The following is a 27,303-nucleotide window of genomic DNA, read 5'->3' as shown; positions in this document are numbered from 1 at the left end:
GCTGATACACAGACGTTGTCTCACACAGGGTCCGTAGCAGCCTGGCTGGCCACAGGTCCACTCATGAAGCAATTTGGGTTAATATGACAACTAATGAAAATATTGGCTTCTAAGGGACCTATTAATATCCCCAGCTAACACAGGAGAAACCTTAGAGCTGTTAAGTAACTTACATGCCCAGGTCACAGAGCTAATAAATGATGCAAGTGGGACTCAAATCTAGGTCCTTATCTAGGTCCATTAATCCAGAGTCTGTGCTCTTAACCACTGCTCTGTTCTGCTCCTGTCTTAGTTGAATCATCTCCCCCAGCAAAGTTGACCCCCCACTTTCTATGCTATCTATCTACTTAGCCCACCTCTTATATCAGGTTAGAGATCAGTCTTTCCGACCAGTTCATGAGTTCCTTGGATGCAAAGCTCTCAGTAATTAATCACTGCACCTGACACAATGCTGGGCACAGAGCAGACACCCAATGAATGTCTAATGAACGGGTGGATATTATTGTTCTATTCTCCAGGTTCTTCCATCTAGCGACTTGCGCACCACCTCCATTAGTCTGTCTAGTAGATACCTCAAACTTACCGTGTCCAAACCGTACTCCTCATGTTCCTGGCAAGATGTGCTTTTCATCCTAACAGTATTCCCATCCTAGTCAATGGTGTCTTTCTCCCCTTTACTCAGGCCAAACCCTTAGAGCGTTCTTTGACTAGTCTATTTCTGTAATCTCACATCTACCTGTAATTCCTGGCAATTGTACTTTAAGTATATGATTTGAGCCCTGCCCCTTCTCATCAGTTCCGCTGCTACTGTTCTCATCCAAACCATGCCCATCTTTCATGCGGAGAACTGTATCCACCTGCCCAGTGGTTCCCCTCCTTCCATCTTTGTTCCCCTACAATCCATTCTCACTATCGGCGTGTTTCTATAATCGTGGTGAGATCATAGTACGGTTTGTTGAATGATAAACTCTAGTGGATCCCCACTGTATTCAGGACAAAAGCTCGAATCATTCCAGTGGCTTATAAGGAGTTCCATGCTTTGCCTACTAACATCCCCCTAATCGTATCTCCTACAACCCTCTCCCTCGTTCCCTATGCTCCCAGCTCGTAGGTCTACTTGCTGCTTCTCAGGTATGCCAAGCACAAGCTTTCTCAGGGTCTTTGCACTCGCTATTCACTCTAGAATGCCTCTTCTCTTTAATATGCATGATTCACTCCCTTAAGCTCTTGGAAGTCTTTATTCAATCTCCTCCTCTGCGAGCCTTCCTTGCTTACTCCCTGTGCTATGCCTGGAGTGTGTGCACTACACTTTGCCTGACTAATTCTTCTTCTTGGCATTTGTTACGTTCTGGTATGCTATATAACAGTCATTTAGGGCACCTGGGTGGCTCAGTCGGTTAAGTGTCTGCCTTTGCCACAGGTGGTGATCCCAGGGTTCTAGGATCAAGTCTCGCATCCGGCTCCCTGCTAGGTGTGGAGTCTTCTCTCTCTACCGTTCCCACCTGCTTGTGATCTCACCCTCTCTCTCTCTCAAATAAAATCTTTAAAAAAAACCAATAATTTATTTTGTTCACTCTTTGTCTTCCCTCACCACAATATAAGCTCCATGAAGATAGGGATCTTTGTCTCTTGTTCACTGCCATTTCCCAAATATCTAGAACAAAGTCTGTTAAATGCTAAACTTTTTTTTTCCTTTTTTTTAGAAAAAGAGAGAGTGCGCATGTGTGACCAGGAGGGGAGGGTAAGAAGGGTAGGGACAGAGGGAGAGGGAGAGAGAGAATCTTAATCAGGTTCCATGTTCAGCACAGAGCCCAATACAGGGCTTGATCTCAAGACCCTGATTTCATGACCTGAGCCAAAATCAAGAGTGTATGCTTATCCAACTGAACCACCCAGGTGCCCCCATGATAAGTATTTATTACATGATTTCTGGGTGTATGAAAGAAAAGGTGAAGAAACTCACTGCGTAGTTCAGGAAGTGTATGTTCTGAGCTATTGGGTGGGTGTGCTCTGTACACATTTCCCACTCCGTGATCCCGTGACTGTGTGGCTTTCTAATTGACACGCCTCCTACTCAACTACAAGCCGATGTTCACTAAGAAAATTCATCATAACAATTATTTATATAGGTCAAGAATTATTTACATAGAGTAGCTTTCTCTTGGTCAGCTTAGTAACAAAACTTTCTACAACGAACACTTACGTGCTGTTATATTCTCTGTTCATCCAACAGTCTTCTCCATCAGAAGCATCACCCTTTCCTACTCTTTCTGAGCCCATTTCTCTACTTGTACACTCCCCATTCTCAGATCATGAACACAGCACTGATTGCAGAAGGCAGAAACCTTCCTTGTGGATTTTTTCCCCCTGAATATGACCTATCAGGTTCAGTCGTCACCGAAACATATTGTCCTTTTCATCTCAGAATGTGCTATTTTCTAATGTCCGTCTGTCCACCTGCACTTTTGATCCTAGCCTCTTAAAGATTTGCTTCCTCCTTTCTTCCACCTTTTGTATTTTTAATATTTCTGGCTGCCCTTATTCCTTCCTCTCATCCTGTTCAACTTGACACTATGTATTAGCACGTCTAGCTCAGGTCTGGCAAACAGCAGGTGGTTGATGCGAGTTAGTTTCCTTCCTCCACTGCTGCCAGTCTCCCTTACACCCAGAAAAAACTGACATCTTTTCTTGACACTGTATCTCCCCAAACTGCCACACTGTTTCTTTCCGTCTCAAGCATTTTCCTTCAAAGTTCCACAGCTTGTTTCTTCCTCCATTCCTATTGGTTTACCTAATTTTCACCCCTTGGCTCACATTGACCCAATCATGAAATCAAACACTTTCCTTTAGTTTTCATCCAGCTCAGCTCCTCTGTGGCATCTGAGAGCACAGACCACATCTTCTGTTTATAATTTTCTTCTCTTGGGATTTTTTTCAACACTTCTCTTCTGATTCTCCCCTTCAGCTGTTCTTTCCCACTATTTTTTGGTAGTTAGCTTACTGCCTTCACCCATTGCTCCTGAAGCCCAGATTTCTCCTTAGCAAGTTCTTCTTTTTTCCGTATACACCTTCTTTCTTTCTCATCCAAGCACATGCCCTGAATTTATTCCTGTTTGCAGATCACTCCCCAGTTTGCAGATCACTCCCCAGCTCCTTTCCAGACTTCTTCTCTCACAACAGATTTGTTTCTGCTTCGTGGATAGCCTAGAGTTGTCTCACACTCAACACAGTAAAAAAACTGAGCCGAGTATCTTCGCTGGTGCATTTGCCTTTTCCCGTGTTTCTAACGTGATGATGTCACCTAGATCCCCACAGCTGTTCTGTGCATGTTGTATTTTATTCATCTTTGAACCCCCTGCCCCCCAAGTTTGCTCTTGATTTTTCTATAAAAGTTACATAAAGCCTTTTGGTCACCTTGTTGATGATTGATAAAAACTGTCTGATCCCATTCCCCATTATCAGCTTGCAAGGAAAGTGATAGGTGAAAATACTTCAAGTTTTTTTGTGTCGAGAGAAGGGCTAGTCTTAGAAGACTTAAATAAAAATAGGCATTTTCCAAAACAGCATGGATGTCAAGTAAAAAACTACATTGTGATTCTTGCTTGGAAAATGGTAGAGTACATTATTGACTCTCATCTCCCCTTTTTATATCCAAACCCTTTTCCATATAAGGAAGCAGTCTCCCACTGAAGACATAGTAAAAGTCTCCTCCCTTTCACTTTGGGCTCTGCCATGTGATTTGCTTTCACCAGTGTATGTTAGCCAACTTGAGACATAGGCGTTGGCACGCACCTGGAGGCTGGGTTTCCCTTGTCGCACCTGGGTAATCACTACAGGAGTCCTATATCAAGGCTTGCATCACGGGGGTCCAGGAGAAGAATGAAAGCCGCAGAGCCCCAGCTGCCCCACACATCACCAGGCAGAAGCAAAGCCACGCCCGCAAACCCAGAGAAGATCTGCTTCTGGAAGTCTAGACTATCTGCGGATACAGAAGATATGTGCTTATGGTTGAAAGCCACCCAAGTTTTGTATTATCATGTGGCAGTAGTTGCCTGATATAAATACCAACATCTATTTTTAGTGGCTTTCTTCTTCCTTCTTTTGAATTGTGTCTCCCTTCTCCTCTGCTCTGTTCTAGACAGCGTGCTCATGTAAAAAAATGACTGGCTTTGGGATCACCGTCCTGATTTTGAACCCATCCCACTAATGATTATAAACTGAATAAGCAACTTGGCTCCTTTCAGACTTGGTTTAAACCTGTGAAATAAGAATACAAATACCTGTAACATGTTTTCATGAGTAACTTGTGTTAAGCATCCAGCATACAACGATCAGGTTATACTCAGCAAATGAGTGGTAACTGACTGGAAGGGATTACAAACAGAGAGAACAGGTGACTGTTCATTCTATTCCCCATCCCTTCCCTCTCCTATCCTGTTCCTTTCTCTCTCAAACACGCTCTTCTCCTTAGGCTCAAAATGGACCACTCGTGGTGTGTGTTCTTTCCGACTCAGTACTGAGATGGTCACTCTCATTCCCTTCCTGACCATGCCCACTCTCCAGGGACAAGTCATTGTAAAGAGCGCTTTTTTATGTTCAGCTTTCCGATCATCTTTAAGGTCATGTTTGTGTGTATATAATGTTAGCCTGGTCTTTCAGTGGGGGCATTTAATCCATTTATATTGAATATAGTATTTATATATCTAGCTTTTTAGCTTCTTGATCTACCTTTTTTTTTTTAAAGAGAGATTTTATTTATTTATTTGAGAGAGAGAGACATAGCAAGAGAGGCAACACAAGCAGGGGGAGTGGGAGAGGGAGAAGCAGGCTCCCCGCTGAGCAGAGACCCTGATGCAGGGCTCGATCTCAGGACTCCGGGATCAGGACCTGAGCCGAAGGCAGATGCTCAACTGACTGAGCCACCCAGGTGCCCCTTGACCTACCTTTTTATATTCTCTTGTTGCCTTCATTTGCATTCATCTTTTGCAAGTTCATTATTTTCCCTCTATTAACTTGTCAGTTACACATTCCTTTACTATTCTTTTAGTGGTTACCCCAGAGATCATAGATTATTACTGTCCAAAAAAACAGTACTTCACCATTTTCCTGATAATGCTAGAACCTTAGAACATTTTGACTACATCCACTCTCTTCATCTTGTGCATTATTACAAGTATTTTAATACTCATAAGACATTGTTTTCATATCAGTATGATTTCTATTTATCTACATGTTTACCTTTCTGTAGTTTATTATATACTGTATTTCTGTATTTCCATCTCTTACTCAATATTGCCAGAGGTTTTAGTCATCTTTTCATAGAACCAGCTTCTTTACTTTGCTAATGTACTTTTTTGGTCATTACTTTCTGCAGTTGTCTCCTTTCTAGGTTATTTTATTCCTTTACTTAAAAAATTTCCATGGGGCAGCTGGATGGCTCCGTGGTTACGCATCTGCCTTTGGCTCAGGTTGTGATCTCAGGCTCTCTGCTCAGCAGGGAGCTTGCTTCTCTCCCTCTGCATCCTGCTCCAAGGTCTGCTCATCCTCTCTCTCCCTCTCTGTGTCAAATAAATAAATGAAATCTTAAAAAAAATTCTTAAGTGGAGAAGCACCTGACTGGCTCTGTGGTGGCATGTGTGACCGTTGATACCAGGGTCATGAGTTCAAGCCCCACATTGCGTGTGGAGCCTACTTTAAATAAATTAATTTTTAAAACCTTTTTTTTTTTAAATTTATTTATTTAACAGACAGAGATCACAAGGGAGAGAGGCAGAGAGGCAGGCAGAGAGAGAGGGGGAAGCAGGCTCCCTGCCCAGCAGAGAGCCCGACACGGGGCTCGATCCCAGGACCCTGGGATCACGACCCAAGCCGAAGGCAGAGGCTTTAACCCACTGAGCCACCCAGGCGCTCCAAAACCTTTTTTAATTCTTAAGTTAATAATTTAGTTCATTAATTTTCCAGCTTTTCCTCTCTTGTAACCCTCTAAATACCATTTTCACTGCATTCCACATGTACTGATTAACATTATTTACATTTCATTTTAGTTCTTAGTATTAGTAAATTTGTATGTGATCTCCTCCTTAATACAAGAGTTATTTAATGCAAGAGTTTTTTATGTGGGGATTTTGAAGTCTCCAAACATAGTAACTTACAATTCTTGTTTTTTCAGGTTTTCAAATAAAATATATTGTGGTCAGAGAACATCATCTATGTAATACTCACTTGCTAATTGTTGAGAATTACTTTACTGCACTCTACAGTAGCAATTATTTTAAGTGTCTTATATCTGTTTGAGAACAGATATTCTATAATTGTAAGGCATGGATTTTTACTCCCCATAATTATTAAATTGTGTTGTACAAATACGTATCCTTACTGATTTTTCCATTGGCTCGATCTATCAATAACTATGGAAGTATATTTAAGTGGATCACTAAGGGGATGGTTTTATCAATTCTCCTATTTAATTCTACCAATTTGGGGCATATAATCTGAGGCGACTTCGTTAAGCACATGGAAATTTAGACCTGTTATACTATCCTGGTGGATTAAACTTTTAATTTCTCATTATGTTTTTTGTATAAAAAATTCTGTCAATATTAAAATAAAAAATTAAAATAATTCCCTTAGCTTCTTCAGGTTAGTATTCTCCTGGTATATCCTTTTCATTCTTTGAATTGTTCATTGTTCCTATATTTTTCTGTTTCTCTGATATATAACCTATTGCTCTAATCAACTGTTGAGCCCACCTAAATAATCTCTTTTACTTAACCAATATTTTGTCTGTTTTCTTCACATATTTGGGCTTTCTGCAACCTTTAGTTCTATTTGTCCCATCTTTAGATGCTTATTTTTTGCCTTTCTTTGGACAATATGAGTTACTTCCCTACCTTTGTTTTTAAATTATTTCTAATTTTCCCTCCACTGTTTAGAATATTTACTCTATTTCCTGTAATGAGTATCCTTGATATTGCATGGTGCATACTTAATAATTTAATAGTGCATACTTAATATCCAGAGCTAACCAACATATTATAGCTTTTGTCCTGAACAATTCATGAATGCTAACACACTCAATTTCTGAGCACCCTACCCCAATTTACATGCTATTTCTGTTCTTTAGTAATTTTTTATTTTATTTTTTTTTTAAAGATTTTGTTTATTTATTTATTTGACAGACAGAGATCACAAGTAGGCAGAGAGGCAGGCAGAGAGAGAGGAGGAAGCAGGCTCCCCGCCAAGCAGAGAGCCCGACATGGGGCTCGATCCCAGGACCCCGGGATCATGACCTGAGCCGAAGGCAGAGACTTTAACCCACTGAGCCACCCAGGTGCCCCTCTCTAGTAATTTTTTAAAAAGATTTTGTTTATTTATTTGACAGAGGGAGAGACAGCAAGAGAGGAAATACAAGCAGGGGGAGTTAGAGAAGGGGAAGCTGACTTCTGGCTGAGCAGAGAACCTGATGCTGGGCTCGATCCCAGGACCCTGGGACCATGACCTGAGCAGAAGGCAGACGTTTAACTGACTGAGCCACCCAGGTGTCCCTGTTCTCTAGTAGTTTATCCAAAATAGAGTTTCGCTGTAGAAGAGGGCCTTTCAGAATAGCTCCTCAGAGTTAAAGGAGGGAGCAGAGATCTTTGTCTCTGGATCCAGTTTTCTGCTTTTGTGTTGATGTTTCCTGGCTCGTGGTTAACTCATCCCTCTTCGGGTACTTTCTTCCAACCACTCCCAGCTCTTCAACCTTGAACTGCTTCTTGATAGAACTTTTGCAGAGATTCAGTAAATGAACCAAAGGTCGAAACGGTTGCTGTAGTCCTCTTCCTGAGAGTGTCCCTTGATAAGTAGTCTCTTGGACTCTTCTAAGAGATCGTAAGATGTACAACTAATGGAGGAACTACAGGTGAAGTGAAATGAGCCCAGAGCAGCAGTCTTACAGAAAATCCTGGGAATTTACAGTTTCAATTATCTTCCTGTGCAAATGGCCTTTTGAAGCCTTGTCATATTCTGCATGGATCATTACTAAGATTTATACTCTATTTAAGTGAAGATTGTTATTTTTCATGCACCTTTGCAGAGGACTGGGTCTTTTTGCTCCAGCTACCTACTACTTCTGCTTTTGGAAGTCTTTATATAAGTTCTGCTCTTAAGTCCCGTTTCCACTGAAGAGCTCCCGTCTTTCCAGATTACCAAATAATCTAATCTCTTTTTTTAAAAAAAAATCAAACTGGGGGCGCCTGGGTGGCTCAGTGGGTTAAAGCCTCTGCCTTCAGCTCAGGTCATGATCTCAGGGTCCTGGTATCGAGCCCAGCATCGGGCTCTCTGCTCGGCAGGGAGCCTGCTTCCTCCTCTCTCTCTGCCTGTCTCTCTGCCTGCTTGTGATTTCTCTCTCTGTCAAATAAATAAATAAAATCTTTAAAAAAATCAAATTGCATTCCCTCTTGCCCCTTTTTACCTGAAATTTCCATGAGCATACACATACAGTAAGAACAGGAACTGTTCATTATAGGATATCCTTACTTTTGTCACGTTGACAAGAGTTGTTTCTTCTTGTTATTAAGGATAATTTACAGTGACTGGTATCTAAAGAGAGATCAAGGGGTGCCTGGGTGGCTCAGTGGGTTAAAGCCTCTGCCTTCGGCTTGGGTCATGATCCCAGGGTCCTGGGATCGAGCCCTGCATTGGGCTATCTGGTCAGCGGGGAGCCTGCTTCCTCCTCTCTGCCTGCTTGTGATCTGTCAAATAAATAAAATAAAATCTTTAGGGACGCCTGGGTGGCTCAGTTGGTTAAGCCGCTGCCTTCGGCTCAGGTCATGATCCCAGGGTCCTGGGATCGAGTCCTACATCGGGCTCCTTGTTCAGTGGGGAGCCTGCTTCTCTCTCTGCCTCTGCCTGCCTCTCTGCCTGCTTGTGTTCTCCCTCCCTCTCTCTCTCTCTCTCTGACAAATAAATAAAATAAAAATCTTAAAAAAAAAATAAACAAATAAAATAAAATCTTTAAAGAGAGATCAAAACCTGTCCTTGCCTGCTTCTCGGGGCTTCTCCAAGGAGGAATCAAGTTATGCCACCTACAAGGAGATGTGCTCAAGTTTGAGAACATTGAATCTGCCAAAACAGATTAGTGAGTACATGGGGAGGGCACCCATTTTTCGGCTTGTAGTCTGTTACTCACCCACAAATCAGATTAATGGGTCAGTTGGCCAATATCACTAGAAATTTAAGGAGACAGAAGAAAAAAATTTATGTATATTTCTCTTAGAGAAATTTATTGTGGCTCGAAGAAATACTTTGGTTAGCTGAAGGAGATGTTAGAGGTAAAATTAAAAAATATCTGTGTGGAAGACTAGCAAATTATTCAGGTGTGTGGGATATAATAATTCACTATTTCTCAGCACAGCTTTTGTTCTCCAAAACCACCACAGGGTCAGATTAACTCTCACTTGGGTTGCTGTCCTTCCTGGGAGCTTGGTGAACCAAAATGGCCTAGGAAGGGTTGCGCACTAGCTTGTCACTTTCCTCATGCAAGGGGCAATCTGGAGATTGTTGCTCTGACTTGTGAGGCTTGGAGCGAATGGTTTCTGCCAACTTTGCAGAACTCAGTGGGGTGTTTTCTTGTTCACCATTTTAGTGCTCAGTGAAAAGGATGCTTTTTCTATTAGATCTTCCGGTTGAGCTGGGCCCTAGAGAAAGTGGGTTTTGTTTTGTTTTTTTGTTTTTGTTTTTTTTTTTTTTTTAAGATTTTATTTATTTATTTGACAGAGAGAGATCACAAGTAGACGGAGAGGCAGGCAGAGAGAGAGAGAGAGAGGGAAGCAGGCTCCCTGCTGAGCAGAGAGCCCGATGTGGGACTCGATCCCAGGACCCTGAGATCATGACCCGAGCCGAAGGCAGCGGCTTAACCCACTGAGCCACCCAGGCGCCCCTGTTTTGTTTTTTAGCTTGCTTTGGTTCTAGCACTTCAGTGTCCTCCATGGGGTTCGTCGGAGAGTTCACTAGATTCTGGTCTAGACTCTGAGGCCTAAGTTCCAGATAAAAAAAATATATTCTGCCTTGATCTCTTTCCATTTATTTCTCTTCAGTAAGTGGGATGGAGAAGAGGCTCAATATTCCTTGGTTAATCCTAAACTAATGGCCAAAAGCACAAATATTTTAATTTCATAACTTTATTAGCATGTGACTTCATTTCCAACCACCTACCGATTTTCTTGAGTTGTTGATTCGAGTACTTTATAGCTTCCTCCAAATATTAGCTTTTAAATCCTCTTTATTCTCCAGAAACGTCAATTTAGTACGGTATTCAAGAACACCAGTATTCAACTGTTTACAAACTTCTATGGGGACCCCCCCCCCTTGAGGGTAGCCATGGCCCAGCCTCTTCCCCAGTTCAGGTGTAGTCTCTTGCTCCCCACAGGTTCTAGCAGAGGCCCTTCTGCTGCGAACTGCAGCTCTGCTCATGCTCAGGTTTAGGAGATGGCGGGCCCCTCCACGAGCCTCAGAAAATAAAGTGTTTCACAAGCAAGCAGAGACTTAGTGTCTACATATGTGACTTTGCTGGGGAGTTGGGAATAAAAGAACTATTTGACGTGCCAACAAACTAGATCAGTCTCTCGCCTTTCCTCATGTAGAATTCTCTTGACCGTTTCTCACTTACTGCAGTAACGCAGGTAAATCAGTGAACAAAACCACTGTTCTGTTAGAACAAATTTGTTCGGCTACCTCCAGAATTTTATCAGCTCCCATAACTGGTGTAAGCTACGGAAAATGATCTCTTGAGTTTGTATTTCACCCAACACAAATTTGCTTAGACCTTACTAGGGTTCAGAAATGTTTGCCCATGAGGAGTGTCTTGTGCAAACCACAGGCGTGAACCTTCCCTCAGTATGCCATCTAATCCAACTTCGGCTCTGCCAACCATGACCTGCCTCATGGAAAACTACTGTGTACTCCTTGATGTCTTTGGATGTATGACGTCCCGAACTATCTGGAACCTGAAGCCTTGGGAAGTTAATAAAATGGAAAGTTCCAGAAACCAGGGGACGGGGCTGCCTGTGTTACTTTTATTTATTCCATACGTGTGTACTTCCAGGACAACGGCTGACTGGTATTAAAGCCAGACTGGGCAACTGGAGTTATCAGTACCGGCCAAAATGTGAATTGTCTTGTTGAGCTGTTAGGTCTGAAACCTTGTTATCCTACCCATTCTCTCTGTCCACAGTGGCACATAATGGATTGAGAAACAGCTGAAGAAACCAGGCACAGAAGACAATCTCCCTTCTCATGCTTTAATCCCATACCCTATGCTCCATTTATGGAGGACGCTCATCCAGTCCTTGCCACTCCCACAAGCAGAGCAGGGGAGACTCGTAATTATTCCTCCCCATCTCCAAGGATCCTTAATCAGGCAACAGAGATCCTACTATCAGCCATGAGATACTACTATTTAGTTCTTAATTACATAAAAATGAGATCACATAAGAAAAAGCAAACAACGCAAATACATGAAAGCCATTTACTCCTGGTAAATTCTTCAGGGTCCCAGGTGCTGGGGTTCATAATTTTCCCTGATATCAGAGAACCAAGGCAGGGATGATAGGGGCTGGGTGTCAGTATAGTCTTGATGGCCTTAGCCAGCAGCAACAGCTTTTACAAAATTTTCTTCAAAATTTGGTCTCAGGTCTTCTTGTGTTCTTCATATAAATGAAGTGACCCAGTCAATCGTGATTCTGTAATTATTATCGTACCTATGTTAGCCGACATGGTTCCAAAATCCCTTTGCAAACCCATGCAAAGAAGGCAGGGTGGGTGGGCTTGTACGCATGTGGGAATGTAAATGATTTCACTGTGATGTAATTATGCTTTACTGACTCCCCTGGCACCCAGCTGTTGCATCTCCCTTTTGCAGAAGTGCTAGGGGGAAAACCAAGAGGCTGGTATAACACTAAGGAGGGTGGGCATGAGTATTCCAACAGGAAAACACCCCCAACTAAAGAGGTTTCTGACTAGACCCTCCTTTCTAGCAGGGTCTGGCCCCTGGTATTTTGGCAACAGGTAAGGGAGCAGCCTGACAAGGTCCATGTGAAACAGCCTCAACGTTTTCCCCCATCAGACACCTCTCCCATCTCTCCCCAGGTATCAAAGGAAAGTGCATGGTAAAGAAGTGAACCAGTGAGAGATTTGTAGTTATCACGTGAATGTGTGGCAGAGCCATGAGGATGCAAATCTCCTGCCTTGAGTTCAGGGCTGTGTGCTTTAAGATTTGAGCCCAGTAAGGACAGAATCCTAGAGGCCGGTCCCTCACCCAACCTAAAGGGCTGTCCTGGGCAACTTTAGACTTGAGGCTGTGAAGCAGTCTTTAGGATATGCAACAGCCTATTTAGGGGAAAGTATAATAACCATGATATTGTTAAGTCTTCTGCATCTCCTACTTCACACCCATGAGGTAGAGGCAGGAACACTCCAGTCAAGGAGAAGCCTCCACCCAGGTTGTACTTTGGGCAAAAAACCTCCTCAAGGTGTAGAAGAAGGTTGAGAGGTTCTGCCTGGGGGACTTTAGTTAGCTGTGGGAAGAGGTGATGTAGATCTGGGCACGTCAGGGAGACTCCCCAGAAAAGGTCTTCCCAGGCTGACAAGAGGGCGTCTCCTCGCCCATCCCCAGGTGAGGGCTGAATCCAGACCTCCTCACATGGGAACCTAGCTAGGAGGTCTTTTCTGAGTGGGTCCTCTGATGCCTGATTAAGTGATAGCCCCTGCTGAAGCTTTTTCCACAGGTAGGGCACGTGAACGGCTTTTCGCCAGTATGGGTTCTTTGATGCCTGACGAGGTGGTCCCTCCGACTGAAGCTTTTCCCACATTCGTTGCACCGGCAAGGCCTCACTGAGGCGTGTCCTCGCAGGTGTTTGGCAAACGCGGCGCTGTGGTTGAAGCAGCGCCCACACTCGCTGCAGAGATACAGCTCCTCGGCTGCGTGCGTCTTCCGGTGTGCCAGATACCGCCTGTGGTCACTGAAGTCCTCTCCACACTCTCCACACAGGTAGGGTTTGCCTCCAAGGTGGATTCTTTGGTGTGTTGTCAGCACAGACTTCTGGCTGAAGCTTTTGCCGCAAATAGTACAGAAGAAGGGTTTTTCACCTGTGTGTGTCCTCTGATGCCGGACAAGGTCTGAGGTCCAGCGGAAGTGTTTTCCACAATCGTCACATCTATAGGGTTTCTCAACATGTGGAGTTCTCTCAGCCTGGACCAGAGGGGAGGTCTCATCCAAATTCTTCCGGTTTAGGGGAAATTTATATGACGTGCCCATTTTGTGGACCTTCTGGTGCCTGGCAAGATGCGAGCTCCGCGTGTAACTTTTTCCACATTCCACACATTTATAGGGCTTCTCTCCTGTGTGAGTTCTTAGGTGTCTAACAAGGTGGGAGTTACAAGTGAAACTTTTCCCACATACAGGACAGTCATGGTGTCTCCCTAACAAGGGGTGGAGAGGCACGGTTTCCCGAAGATTCGATAAACTATTAACTTGAGAAATATTTGTACCAAATCTTTCGTTAAGTCTATTTGGATCATCCTCAAAGACTATTTCCCAGTCTGGAGTCTGGTGGATTTCTGGATCTCCCAAAATCGATCTGTGTAGATCCTCCAAACTCAGATCTTCTTGCTCGAGATAATCTTCTTCATCCTCACTCCTATCTCCTGTAGAGAGGGTGAGAGGAGAACAAGGGAAGTTATAGAGGGGACAATGCCTTCCACACAACGCTGGGATTTTTAAACAGTCTTGGGAAGGCAAGACCACAGAGAGAAGCCCATATTTCATAACTGCAGAGGCTGGGAGAGAAGGAAATAACCAGTCAACTAATTTCTGTCATGTGCCAGGCACTTTCTTATACATTATCTCATACTGTCAACAAGCCTTGGTGTAGACAAAAATTATCATCCTCATTTCACAAATGTGGACACTGAGGACCGAGAGTTTAAGTGACCTGCTTAGTAAAGGACTACAGCTGCATTCCCAAGTTCCCATTTTTTTTTTTTTCTTTCACCATCTTGCATTACATATCCCTCACACGAATGACGGGAGGGGAAAGAGGAGGATGAGGACAGAAGAATTTGGCATTCAGAGAGAGACAGGGGTAATGGCCAACAGGTTAGAAGAACCAATGAGAGGGGCACCCCAGAGGGAGAGGGGAAGTGCCAGCCCTGCAGGGGAAGATGCCTTTTGTCGTTCCTCACCTGTGTAGGTAAAACTCAGGATTTCTGGCTCTTGAGGCTCTTGAGGCTCTGGGATATCTGGGACCAAAGGCTCTTCCTCTCTAACGTGGGAGATCTCATCTAGTCTGGGGATTGGAAATGCTGCTCAAGAGAGGGAAAGTGGGACATTACGATTGGTTCAGCAATTCCCTGTGTTAAGAGCAGATCTTTGCTGTTGGGTCGACTGAAGAACAAATGGACGGCCCGGTCAGTGGCTCCGATCTGGTCTTTTTAGCTTGAGCACTTCTCACCAAATCCTGCACATTTCATGCCCCTCGTCTGCAACTTGATAGTCTAGGACTGTTAATGCTCCCTCTTTCCCCAAATTCAAGTAAGCAGATCAGCTTCAACTTCTATTGCTTGCTTCAAAACTCACACACCTCCTCAAATATACTAAAGCTATATATTAAATTTTATTTTCTTATTAGAAGTTTCCAACCACTTTCTAAGCATTTCCTCTTCCCTTTAACTTGGAAGGATACTGTCTTGCTTTTAGCTCATCCTTTGTCTCGCTGGTGGGGTAGGCTAAGAGAAGCATGGTGCATACAGTTCTAAGGTCTAAGACCCCCACAACTTCCAAGAGGAGAAAGACCTCTGTGCTCAGAACACCCTAGAAACACTTGAAATTTCTTACACAAAGAGACCACAATTCCACAATCTTCTTCCAAGACATATTCTCCATAGAACTCTTTCTGTGCTGGATCCAGGTCGCTCCACTGGTCCTGGGAGAAGCACACAGCCACGTCCTTGAAAGTTACCAATCCCTGAAAAGACACAGGCTTTGGTTAAAACGGGATGCTCCCCCCAAAAAAACCTAAAAACAAAAACAAAAAAACAAAACAAAACAAAATTAAAAAAATAAAAAATAAAAATTAAAAAATAAAAATAAAATTAAAATTAAAATTAAAAAAAAAAAAAAAAAACCCAAAAACCAAAAACCAAAAAACCGGGATGCTCCCAGAGGTGCCTATTTTGTTCATGGGATGAAGATTATGGCCAGAGACAAAAAGGCATGCACATAAGACTCCGGGCTCCCTTCGGGAAATCTGCAGCACTCTGGGCTGCTGCTCCCCGACTTCCTACTTCTGCACTTTCTTATTTCCTCCTCTGGGCCTCCTAGTCCCACTGCTTTCTCTCAGGGCCAGCCTCTGCTCTTCTTCCGGAGCACATTGGTTAACATACAAGAAAAGTCTTAAAGGTCCTCATTAACACCCTATCTGATGCCTTAATGCCACCTATATTTCTGCAAAAATTCACCTTTTCTGGAAAGCTTTCCCTGACCTTCTCCAGGCACCCCTATCACCTACAGGGTCAGCACAGCACACACAGGCCCTTTGGTGGCACCTGGACTGCAATGTGAAACCACAGATGCAGCCTTTTCCTTTCCTCTCCAGCATCACAGCCTAGTTTCGAGGCCCTGACCATGGGAAGGGCTTCCTATGTGCTGTGGCCTGAGGGCAGCCCCTGTGAGAGGATACCACACAATTTCAGAAAGCATTTCTGTAGCAGTCAGCCATTCTTACAAATGACTATTAAGCTGACTTCTAAAAACCAAAAATAAGCTCTCATTCAGCCACTTCCAGGTTATACCAGAGAGTTATGAAATAATCCCATTTTGTTAGTCCCTCTGGGCAGTGGCAAATAAGGCTCGGGAGGCTGCAGATCCAAATGAGACTACGGTCATTCATCCCATTCCATGCAACTCCTCCTGCTGCAGACACGTCTAGAACTGAGAACTTAAGTTGGCAAAGGAGAGTGGAAATTTGTGCCCTGTCCGACCTGATCAGCTAATGCCTGGTGGTTCTTCAAATTCTCTGAGGCACAGGGAGAAAACCAGAGCACACCTGTGAAAGAGCAGTAAGAAGGGCAACCATCTCTGGGTTTCCAGTGTTCCTCTCTTCGGGAAGGTATGGGTCCTGGGACGCCGGAACCTCTATGAAGAAAAGAAGGCGAAGATGAGCAACGAGCAGTGTAAGCGGCAAACAGCTGACCGGCTCTCCTGCTCTTTGGCAGGAATCCAGAAACCGGCCCAAGGGCAGCTCAAGTCCTCCCACTGCCACCATGTGGAAAACTACTGACATGCCAAGAGGACAAGCAAGGATGGGTTGGCTGTTTCAGCTCGGCCAGGTTTCTGGGGGACGCTAGCTAGGAATGTCTTCTCTCAATACCCTGGATTCTGTGATTTATTCCCACTGTGCTCCACACCTAGCCTCCTCCGTAGAGGGGAACTAGCCCCCTTCCCACACTCTGCCCGCCACAATGCCCCCTTCTGCTGAGGCTTCCCACCGCTCTCCTGCAGGGGCTGGAACTCCAATTCATGGCGCAGGCTCTGCTCTTCCAGTGGCCCCAGATCCGGGCTCTGTACGGTTTCCTCACAGGATGCCTCAGGAGTCGAGATCTGCACAGGGTTCTGCAGCTCACTAGGTGACTCGGGCTCTGCTCCCGGATGCACCATCTCCTCTGATAGGACCTCCTGGCCATGAACATGGACAGTCACCTGGGAATAATTCCAATTTCCAGTCAGCATGGAGTCAAGAGGAAAGTCTCGGTTGACATCAGGGCTTATTTTAGGAGATGCTGCCAACAGAAACACTCCCAGAGGGTCCCAGATAAGGAGGGGAGTCTCTGGTGCCACTGAGGCACAAAAGTTGTTGAAGGTTATCCTCGCCAGGACAAGGTGGGGACATTCGGACACTGCCACACAGCTTCCTCACTCCCCCACCCCTACCCTTGTCACCTGGGGCTCTGAGATACCCATTCTTTCCATCTCCACTGCTCCCACCTGTGGCTCTCCTCGTTGTTTGCTTCCCTGTCTTACGGTCCCAGGAGGGGGATCTGTGACTGAGAGTCTAAGAAGACCTTTGAGAAAGTCACAAAACTGGCTTCCTCAAGAACCGGAGGTTCAACAGCCAAAGTAAGGAAAACCAAAGCCACCTGACCCTTGAGTGCTGAGGTCCCTAAGATGGTTCCTAAGCAGGGATTTCAAAAACCAGAGAAGTCCCACTCACTCACTCACACACACAAACACACGCAAACACACACACACACACACATACACACCCCTCTGCCCCTTATGGATCTAGGCACAACCCAAGAGCAGAGTCAATTAGTTTTAAAGGGTAAATGATGAGGGCCCTCCCTGTATGCCCTACGCCCCAAATCCATCCTTCCAGGAAATAGGCCCCTCCACATCACACAGATCAGGACTCCCCCTCCTCACCCACCGCCTTGGTCTCCTGGGTTGTTTCTGCAAACCCTCCACCAGCGTCACCGCCTCCTCGCCGCTCTCTGGCCGTTGGCCCCGCACCCAGCTCTGCAGTTCTCCAGGCAGGACAGTAAGGAATTGTTCCAGCACAAGCAGCTCTAGGATCTGCTCCTTCGTCCGCCTCTCTGGCCTCAGCCACTGATGACAAAGTTCACGCAGCCGAATGAGAGCTTCTCGAGGGCTTGCGGCTTCCTGGTAGCGAAAGCGCCGGAAGTTCTGGTGTGAGGTCTCAAGCACAGGGTCATCTCTCTGTAAGACAGACTCTGGCCTACAGGTGAAATCATCTTCCAATTTCACCATCAGAATTCCCTCTTCTTCCCAAAGATCCTGGTCCTCTGGTTCCAAGGCTGTAGCCATTGTTTGGCTCTTGTGGGGAGGGGTCTCATACCATCTAGAGCTCACACCGTCATTACCCCCCAGTCTCAGCCTGGGCACCTCAAGGAGTTTCTCCCAAGGGACCTGGGGCAGAGAAGCAGAGACAAACAACAGCGTAAGCATGAGCTGATACACAGGGATAACAGTTCTGAGTTCACTCATAACCCGGCACACCTAACGCTTTCTCACACTATTAAAACCCTGCCGCTCATCTCCACCACCATCAGCTATAAATAGATTTGGTTGAAATCGGATGATCTATGCCTCAAGTTTGTTCTCTTACGCCTCACCCTCCGCCAGGTTCACACCCCACAGAGAAAACAGAAAAACACTGCATCTCTACTTCACGAACCCTTTGAAACTGCAAGGAAAATGGCGAGGACAAAGGGCGCTGCTCATCGCCGGCTGGAACCCATCGTACTGACCACCATCTGTGTCGCACACACACGTTTACATACACACCAAGAGAGACCCATCTGCCAGGCTGAAACAGACGGGGAAGCCTTTAGGAAGGCTCATTTCAAACTCGACCACATTCCATAGGAACTCCTCCGTAAAAGGGGGCCTCTCAGAGATCTGAGGGGCAGACTGTGTGAGGTAACAGTGAGGAAAGCCCCTTACACAGTGGCGGGCACAGAGGCACCCCCAGAGCAATATTCTGCTTATTAAAAGACATGTTAATGGGAAGACCTCCAGACCCTCAAACCCAAGTGTTCAAAACTGACTGACTGACAGTTACGCTCTCAAATCCACCCCACTTCCTGAGATCCTATCTTGGCTGAGATCACTAGCTAAGTAAACACTCCACTTTGTCATCTTTAGACTCAATTCTGATTCTTCCCCACTGCTTACAGCCCCTTAGACCAGTTCTACCTTGTAAGCCTCTCAATCTGTTTCCTCCTCCTCTCTGCCACAGACCGCATGAGCTTGGGCCCTCGGTTCTCGCCTGGACTACTGACCCGACTGCCCACCTGGGGTATCGGCAGCACCCGACCAGGAACAGAGGGTAGCACAATCATGGTGGAGCTTTTGCATAATAAGTACTGCTCAACACTCTTCTGGACACTTGGGCTTTAGTCAATGGAGGTAACTGCGTCTTTAGAAATGCTACACGTGGTCCTGATGCGTGTGGTGGTGGAGAAACACCAAGGGTGTGTAAGGGAAGGACGAGAGTCCTGCTGTCAGACTGCCAGGCTTTAAACTGGGGCTGTACCATTTGGTAGGTGTGAGGCCACAGTTAAGTTCCTAGGCTCCCTGTGCCTGTTTCCCCATTTACGGCGTGGAGGTAAGGATGGTATCCAGCGACCAGGGTGACTTTGAGGATTAAACATATCACTGTCAAGCGCCTAGAAGGGCAATGGCAACCCAATGTTGACTATCTTTCTAAATTAGAGGCCCAACTGCACCACTCAACGCTTTTTAAAAATACTTCTGTTAGTAAGATCAGCTATAACGTCCTCGGCATGGCACACGAAGCTCTTCCCCATCAGCCCTCGACTGCTTTGTCATGCCGCATACCCCCCCCCTTTGCTGTTATCACTAAGCTGTCGCGAACTGCTGATCTTCCAACCGAAAGCGGGTGTCTCTTCAGGACACCATGCTCATAGGAAGGCTGTTCCTTCTAAATGCAACCTTCCCACCCTCCAGCTCCAATGCCGCATGGTGTGTTCCCTTTCTTGGCATGTTCCCTCTTCTGCATTCCTACGATTTGCACCGCAGCTCCTGATCAGTTCTTGTCTGGATTACTCCCAACTGCCTCCAACCTGGAGCTCCCCGCCTGCAAGTTTGTTACCTTCAAGTTACCAAGGACAGTATCACAAGAGTGATGAGCACCCTTGGCAAATGTGATCACGTCCCTTCCCTATAAGATCCTCAACCATTCCCCCGTCTTGTAAGTGAAAAACAAACTCCTAAGTATTATAAATTAGGCAGACCTTCCTTTCATCCTCCTCTTCAATCCTTTCCAACACACACACACACACACACACACACACACACACACACACACACAGTATGCATGTGAAGCACACACAAGCCCCATCCTCTCTGACTTTAGAACACGTTGTTCCTTCCGAGTCTTCACCCTTCATTAGGTGAAACTTTACTTCTAAGGCAGCTTCGATTCCATGTCTTCTGAGATGTCTTCCTTGACCCCACTCCCCCATCCTTAAAATGGTTGGACATCACTGTGCCTGTGCAGCAACCTGGGCACAACGCCATTACCACGCCCGTGGTATGGATCCCGGGATAGCACACCCAGTCCCCGGCTATGCTTCCTATGAACCTCCTTGACGTTCCCAACATGTATGATAAAGTGCACATGAAGTGAATTTAAATGAATAAAGTTTTCTTCCCATTTTTATCAGGAAGAACCCATCTTTCCCTCCACTGTTTCTATACTTTTTAATTCACTGATCTTGTTAATCCTTCCTTCTAAGGGTCTCTCAAATCCATCTCATCTCCACTGCCATTCCCCTGGTTGAGCCATTGAAAGGCATTAAGAGGAACTTTTAAAAACATGACCATCTCCTACACCACCCTGGCATGTAACAGATGCTTGTATGTTGAATGAACGACTTTGTTTAAATTTCACCCCTAGTCTTCCCGGTCCAGCCCCCTGCAGACCCCTCTCCACATGCAATCTGAGGCATTCTTCATTTTTCAGTCTTTGGGGGCTTCATTACCTCAGTCTCAGATCTACCTTCAAGGTTAACAATCCGCTCTTAAGAGCTGGGTCTAGGGCACCTGGGTGGCTCAGAGGGTTAAGCCACCGCCTTCGGCTCAGGTCATGATCTCAGGGTCCTGGGATCTAGTCCCGCATTGGGCTCTCTGCTCGGCAGGGAGCCTGCTTCCCTCTCTCTCTCTCTCTGCCTACTTGTGATCTGTCAAATAAATAAAATCTTAAAAAAAAAAAAAAAGAGTTGGGTCTAATGTCATGCTGCCCATAAAACGGAGTTTAATTTCAATGACCCTGTTGTTTATTTTTATTATCTGTTATCTCAAATGGCTTTTCATTCATTCATGCTCTTATTTCTCTTCTGGTAGCCTCAAACATACACTACTTACTTTCATACCCTGCTTTACAGAGTTCCCTCATTTCTAGATCTTTATGTGGTCATTGTCTTACCTACCAGATCTGCTGTCTCTACCCCATGGTGGTCTGTTTACTATGCGGTTTGTAGCTTTTAAAATTTTATGCCCATCTTCAGTGAGGCTGTTTTCTTTGGGAGTTCTGAGATAATAATGAATTGATAGTCTTTTGGCTTAATGAAGGGACCGCAATCATCTTTGAAGTCTGAGGACCCGTGCCCCGGGAGGCGGACTAGAAGTGCTCCTCGTTTCCACACAGCACTGGCTACTAGAGATCGTCTACTACAGAGTCTATGAAGTCTGCATTGACAGAAGCATTCCTGCTCTCAGAGGGCTCTGCTCTCCAAAGACAAAGGAACGTACAAGGTTGACATTAAAACCTGCCATTTCTAAATCCTCTCAGAAATTGTGAACTGAAGTTTCCACTGTTTGTTTTGGATTTACTTTGGCAGCTTAGGAAGAGACAAAGACAAACAGATCAGCAATGGCAGGATGATGGACAGAAGAGGAACCCCTGATGGGACAAGGAATGGGAAGGAACAGGAGGCAGGCAGTGCGTGGAAAGAACACTGGGTTAAGTTTCCAAAGATGCACATCCCAGGCCCACATCAAGTAACTGGAGCAGCTCTAAGGGAACCATGAGATGATACAAGAGTCCTCTGCAGATAACTACTCTAACTTACAGGATTAGCTGAGCTCTGTGAGTTTATGAACGAAAATGTGCTGTGCAAATGTCAAGTATTAGAAACAGAAAATGGACATTGTTTCATTCTAGGTTCTTGGGATATGCTACGCTGCAACCAGCCCTGCACTTGTTGTCCATGCTCTTCTAATACCTTCCCTCCGTGTCTGCTCTTGGAAGGGTTCCACAATGACAGATAAAAACTGAAGACTCTATAGAGACTGAAGCCAGGCCAGGAAGAGCAAAAGACTTGGTTCTAGAAGGCTCTGAAACTATGTCTACAGAAAAGCTTCACAAGCCTAGGGCTGGGCATGCTCCATGACCTCGTCTTTTGAGTGTTTCTAGGGTGTATGGAGCAGGACTGGGGAGTTGTGGAAAAGGCAAGAGCTTTCTCTGGCCTTTGGTCCAGCTACCTCTGCCCCTTATCTAAAATGTGTCACATGCCAGCGAAGGCCGTAACTACATTCTATGGACAAGAACAAAAACTGCAGGCAATAAAAGGATATCTGGTTCCCTACCTGCAAATCTGACTGCTTCGGGAGGACTTTCTGGACCCTGAATGACAAGGTTTGTGGTCATACAGCAATAGAGAGATAGTGATCTATTCAATGGCAAATCATCTTCAGTGGGCATCAGGGTTCAAATGACTGTATTTAGCCTTTCTGCCTCCAATTTTATTTTTTACCCTAATGCTGGCCCATAACCTGGAAATCTGGGTATGTCTATTCTCTGGGGCTAACCAGACCTTCCGCCTGCTCCTATCATCATTCTAGAATAGGAATCAACTAAATTGTTAACTGCCCTGTTCTAACGCTATAGTTTTCTTTCTTAGAGAGGGAAGGAGAGGGAGAAAGGATGGGAAGGGGTAAAGGGTGAGGGAAAGACTCAAGCAGACTCTGTACTTGGCACAGAGCCCCACGCAGGGCTTTACCTCACGACCCTGAAACTATGATCTGAGACAAAATCAAGAGCTGGACACTTAACCAACTGAGACACCCCCAGGGGCCCCGCTATATTCTTGTTTAAAACTAAAGATTATCTGGTATGATCCCTCTACTGCGAAGATTATCTTTTATGGTTAACTGTCCTGTATACAAGTGTGTATCCATGCTTTCCACATAATGGTTTGGGGCTTTAGAGCCTTGGGTTTGGATCCCTCTCCTCATTTACTGGCCACGTGACACTCCCTATATCTTGGCTCTCATTCTCAAAATGTGGCTATCCTACCTAACTCCCACGGTTGCTTTAAGGAGTAAATGAAGTACATACAGAATCACTACAGCATAGAGCCCGGTAGAGAGCAGATGCTCAAGTTATTTTGTTCTCTTCCCTTCCAATTACTTTAAATCCTTTTGGGAAGAACACAAGATTTAAACAATGAACAAGCAAACGGCCCTTTATTTCACTGTCATTCCAAAAAAAAATTTAAATGCACAGGAAAAATCTTGGTCTGTCTACTGTTATATCAAAAGTAAAGTGTTGGGGTGCCTAGGTGGCTCAGTGGGTTACAGCCTCTGCCTTCAGCTCAGGTCATGATCTCAGGATCCTGGGATCAAGTCCCACATCAGGCTCTCTGCTCAGCAGGGAGCCTGCTTCCCTTCTTCTCTCTCTGCCTGCCTCTGCCTACTTGTGATCTCTGTCAGATAAATAAATAAAATCTTAAAAAAAAAAAAAAAAGAATGTGAAATAAACTATAAGAAACATACCAATTCACTTTATTTTGAATTAAAATGTTTTCTCTAGGTGTGTACCACAGGCCCAGGAGGCCGTGCAGGACTGCTGGTACTTCTGCCCTTGCATGTAGGGGATCTGGGTTCTGCCTCCTCAAGATGTGTTATCTGGGAAATAGGAATGATTTTCCATGTAAAGACAGAAAGCTGGATCATCCTTTGAAAAACCATCTTGCTTTTTAATGGTAACAGAAGGGCTTTGAGTGGAACAAGGATATAAGGCTTCTTTACTAAATACCTGGGCCATGGCGTACTAGCCTAAGAAGTTCAAAGAGTTTAGATGGGTAGAAGCCAAAAACAGATTTTAAGAGTCCAGAACGGAGTATCTGGCTGTCCTGAATACTGGTTAATGTCCAATGGGAAGCTAGGCTTCCTAACCTTAACAGTTACCTAGAGGTGGTCAATGGCTTAAACAAAGCAGGTCAATTATAGGGCTCAGTTTAAAAGATTTTATTTATTTATTTGACAGACAGATCACAAGTAGGCAGAGAGGCAGGCAGAGAGAGGGGGATAGAAGCAGGCTCCCTGCTGAGCAGAGAACCCGATGTGGGGCTCGATCCCAGGACCCTGGGATCATGACCTGAGCTGAAGGTAGAGGCTTTAACCCACTGAGCCACCCAGGCGCCCCTTAGGGCTCAGTTTAAAGCAGAACGTCACAAAGTGGTCTGAAGTGGGAAAAGGGCGCTCACCAAACCGAACACCCATCCTAATGAGGGAGGCAGTGCTCATATGACAGCCAGAGTTAAAGTAGCTGTACCCAATTCATTACTACAATAAACATGGCCAAAGCCAATCACAGGGATGCAGGAAACATCATTTAATGAAAAACAACAGGGTAATATATTTTATAACTAGACCCTGACCCGAGAAGTAAATATGGGTAATTTGGAACAGTGAATTCAAGGGTCATGTATTATGGTTTTAGTTTTGTAACTGATATTGTCAAAATACTCTTTGCTTTGTATCTAGAGGACTTCCTTCCGGCATTGCCCGAGGCTCCCTCACTTATGAGGAGATGATAAAAGATGGGACCCATGCCTGCGGACCAGAGGAATCAGAGGAGCAGCAGGTTTCCACTGCAGATAAAATGGTGCAAAGAGTAGAAGGCATCCCAGGATGGCAAGGACCTCTATATTCATTTTTATATTCCAAGTGCCTAATGCTTTGTTGAATGCTTGGTAGAAAAGGTGCTCAGTAAAACGTGTTGAATTTTATTAAGCTATCTATCCTACTCCAACTTGGATACGGATGCACTAAAATTTAGAATCAGTGGGTGCCAAGACCTTGGTAATAAATCACTCACAGGGACAGTTATAGGAATTTGGCACCAGCATTTATCCCAATGGCCTGGGGGAATCAAGTGGCATAGCCATATACCGCTTTATGATGCAGAACTAGGGAAGAAAAACTTCTTCAAAGGGAAAAGATAGGGGATATGGGGATAAGGTTATTCATTCTACAAATACCTACAGACCATCAATTGTGTGTCCCACACAATCCAAACCGCCAGACGGAGAAAGATGAAAAAAGCACTGGCTCTAACCTTAAAGAATTTAGTAAGTAGTTACGAAACAGCAGGGACTTTAGGATACTAGCAATTCGTAGCAAAAACCTAAAAAAGGATATAAGTAATATGGTCAAAATGGAAGCTCCTATTAAGAGAATTAAGAAAAATCACGGGGAAAACTCATCAATATTTCATCTTCTACTTGGCATAAGAACACTAGCAATTACGGAGGTTTTTTTTTTTTTTTTAAAGTAAGCTTTCTTAGTTTTAAAAACGAAAGAACTCAGACCTAAGTGGTTAAATTATCCACACAAGATCATATTACTGGTTTCTAACAGAAGTACACACATATGTCTTTTGATTTCCCAAACCACTGCACTGTTTATGTGAAGGAGCTTGGCCAAAGGCAGTGGTTCTCAGTGTGAGAAACCCAAACCAGCAGCACAAGCACCTAAAAACTTGTCAGAAATGTGCAGATTTTCAAGCCCAGGCCCAGACCTGTTATCAGAAACTCTGGGGGCGGCCCCAGCAATCTCTTTGACAAGCCTTCCCTTCAGGTGCTTGAGATGCACAGTAAGTTTGAGAGCCAGTACCTAAAGAAAGTAAACTTGAGGTTCAGCAGAAAGCATCCAACTTTTCCGGTACTGCCCCAATTTTTTTTTTTTTTTTAAGATTTTATTTATTTATTTGACAGACAGAGATCATAAATAGGCAGAGAGAGAGGGAGGGAAGCATGCTCCCTGCTGAGCAGAGAGCCTGATTCGGGGCTCTGATCTCAGTACCCTGGGATTATGACCTGAGCCGAAGGCAGAGGCTTTAACCCACTGAGCCACCCAGGTGCCCCGGTGCTACCCAAATTTAAAGGAAGATTTGCAAAAGTCAGGAGTCTAGGACTGTTTTAGGCCTGTGCCAAATTAACCACAAAAAAATGTAAGCCTGTAACTTACCTCATCTGTATAGTTTGTAATGCCCAAGAGTCCCTCACATCGTAGTAAACCTTGCTGTGCCCTTGAAATGACTGTCTACTGCAATATAGTATTTAAAAGAGTGCAAAAGGGGTACAGCTGGAGGAGAAAGGGGGAAAGATTATGAATCCCAGGTATTTGATTCTAAGAGGAAAAATCCCCTTCCTCCCTCCAACCCTGCCGGCCCTCTTATACTAGAATCTATCAGCCGAAAGTTACCCAAGACAAGTGGCCACAAACCCTAAATGCTTGGTTGTCACATACTTCCCACCAACATTCCTCTCTCCCCATGGCTTCCTCACAACCTTTCTAAAGTGGCTTTCTGGATCAAGGCCCAGTGGGGTGACTTAGAAGAGAAGCTCGGAAGAGGGAAGGGGGCCTCCACTAGCTTTCTGTGGCTCCTGAGTCAGGCTGCCCTGGGTGTCACCTGCAGTGTGTGGATCAAGGAAAACCGACACTTCTCACCCTAACATCTGAGTGAGAGCCTGGATGTGACAGTGCTCTCTAGGACCAAGGTGGTCACAGAACAGCTAGGCCTAGGAGGTCACCTTTGGGGTGGTCACTACAGGGACGGAGGCAGACAGGGTAATCAAAGGGCCTGGGAGACAAGAATCTCCAATGCCCAGCAAAATAAAAACTGGGTTGACCCCTGAGAAAACAGAATATCCAAGGCATACGAACTAACAAACTTTTGTTCAAACCAGACAAGAAGCAGAGGCCTGTATACTCCTGCTAACGGTGGGGTTCAGAAGTGGCTGTGAGGGCTTGGGGGGAGGGAAGCTGCAAGTGGAGACAGAAGCTACTAGCTTGAGGGGAAACGTGGGGTCGGTCACAGTGGCAGCTGAAAAGCCACAGGCCAGACGGTCTCCAAGGGTGATAAGATCACGGGTGAGTGTATCTGTATGTGTGTTGGCGAGGGGGGAGTTTGGTGGTGGAAAGAGATGGGGCTGGTCTGGGCCGGGAGACTGCGGGGGATGGAGTGGGGGGGATGGTTCTTGAACAATCTTCAAGACGGGGTGAGAAAAAGCTGGGGGAAATAGAGGGGCCTAGACAACTCCTCTCTCGGTGCCGGGGGGGCCAGCTGGCGCGGAAGCAAAGGGAGGTACGAACTAACTGCGTTTCTGCAGGCCTCAGGAGGGGGCGGAGGGTGGTGGCTGCACCGAAAGAAGCCCGGAGCGCCATCCGCGTCCCCAGAGGTTCGAGCTCCGGCCACGGGAGCCCTGGGGACCGCAACGCCTCGGCCCCCTCACTACCCTGCCGCCGCCCCTTCTTCCAGCACAGTGCGATCTCCCCAGGCTCTGGGGGGGGCGGGGTCTCAGACCTCTCCCCCTCTTCCCCGCCCTGCCCTGCCCCGCTCCACGCGATCCGGCCCGGCCCGACCCGGCCCAGCCCCTCAGCACTCACGGCTCCGACAGCTCCGGCGGCTCCTCCCCTGCCCCGGCTTCTCCCCC

General features: G+C 45.5%; 1 protein-coding gene across 5 annotated transcripts; it reads right to left on the bottom strand.

Moving 5' to 3' along the window:
- Window positions 1-11,231: 11,231 nt before the first annotated feature.
- Window positions 11,232-27,303, bottom strand: LOC111153881 (zinc finger protein 202). Of its 5 annotated transcripts, none has more exons than XM_022513164.1 (8): window positions 27,257-27,303; window positions 25,835-25,951; window positions 17,463-17,962; window positions 16,525-16,735; window positions 16,083-16,171; window positions 14,873-15,002; window positions 14,221-14,340; window positions 11,232-13,683 (listed from the first exon to the last, which is right to left on the bottom strand). In XM_022513164.1, exons 4-8 carry the CDS (start codon window positions 16,691-16,693, stop codon window positions 12,692-12,694), a joined length of 1,500 nt encoding a protein of 499 aa, XP_022368872.1. In that variant the 5' UTR covers window positions 16,694-16,735; window positions 17,463-17,962; window positions 25,835-25,951; window positions 27,257-27,303; the 3' UTR covers window positions 11,232-12,691. The 5 variants fall into 5 exon arrangements, with proteins under 5 accessions (XP_022368872.1, XP_022368868.1, XP_022368871.1 ...); XM_022513160.1 differs by having other exon boundaries at window positions 11,233-13,683; window positions 17,459-17,962; XM_022513163.1 differs by lacking the exon at window positions 25,835-25,951 and having other exon boundaries at window positions 11,233-13,683; window positions 17,459-17,962; window positions 27,257-27,275.

Source organism: Enhydra lutris, unplaced genomic scaffold (genome assembly GCF_002288905.1).
Source record: "Enhydra lutris kenyoni isolate GAN:26980312 unplaced genomic scaffold, ASM228890v2 scaffoldscaffold34, whole genome shotgun sequence".
NCBI lineage: Eukaryota > Metazoa > Chordata > Mammalia > Carnivora > Mustelidae > Enhydra > Enhydra lutris.
This window is presented reverse-complemented; position numbering and strand designations above follow the sequence as displayed.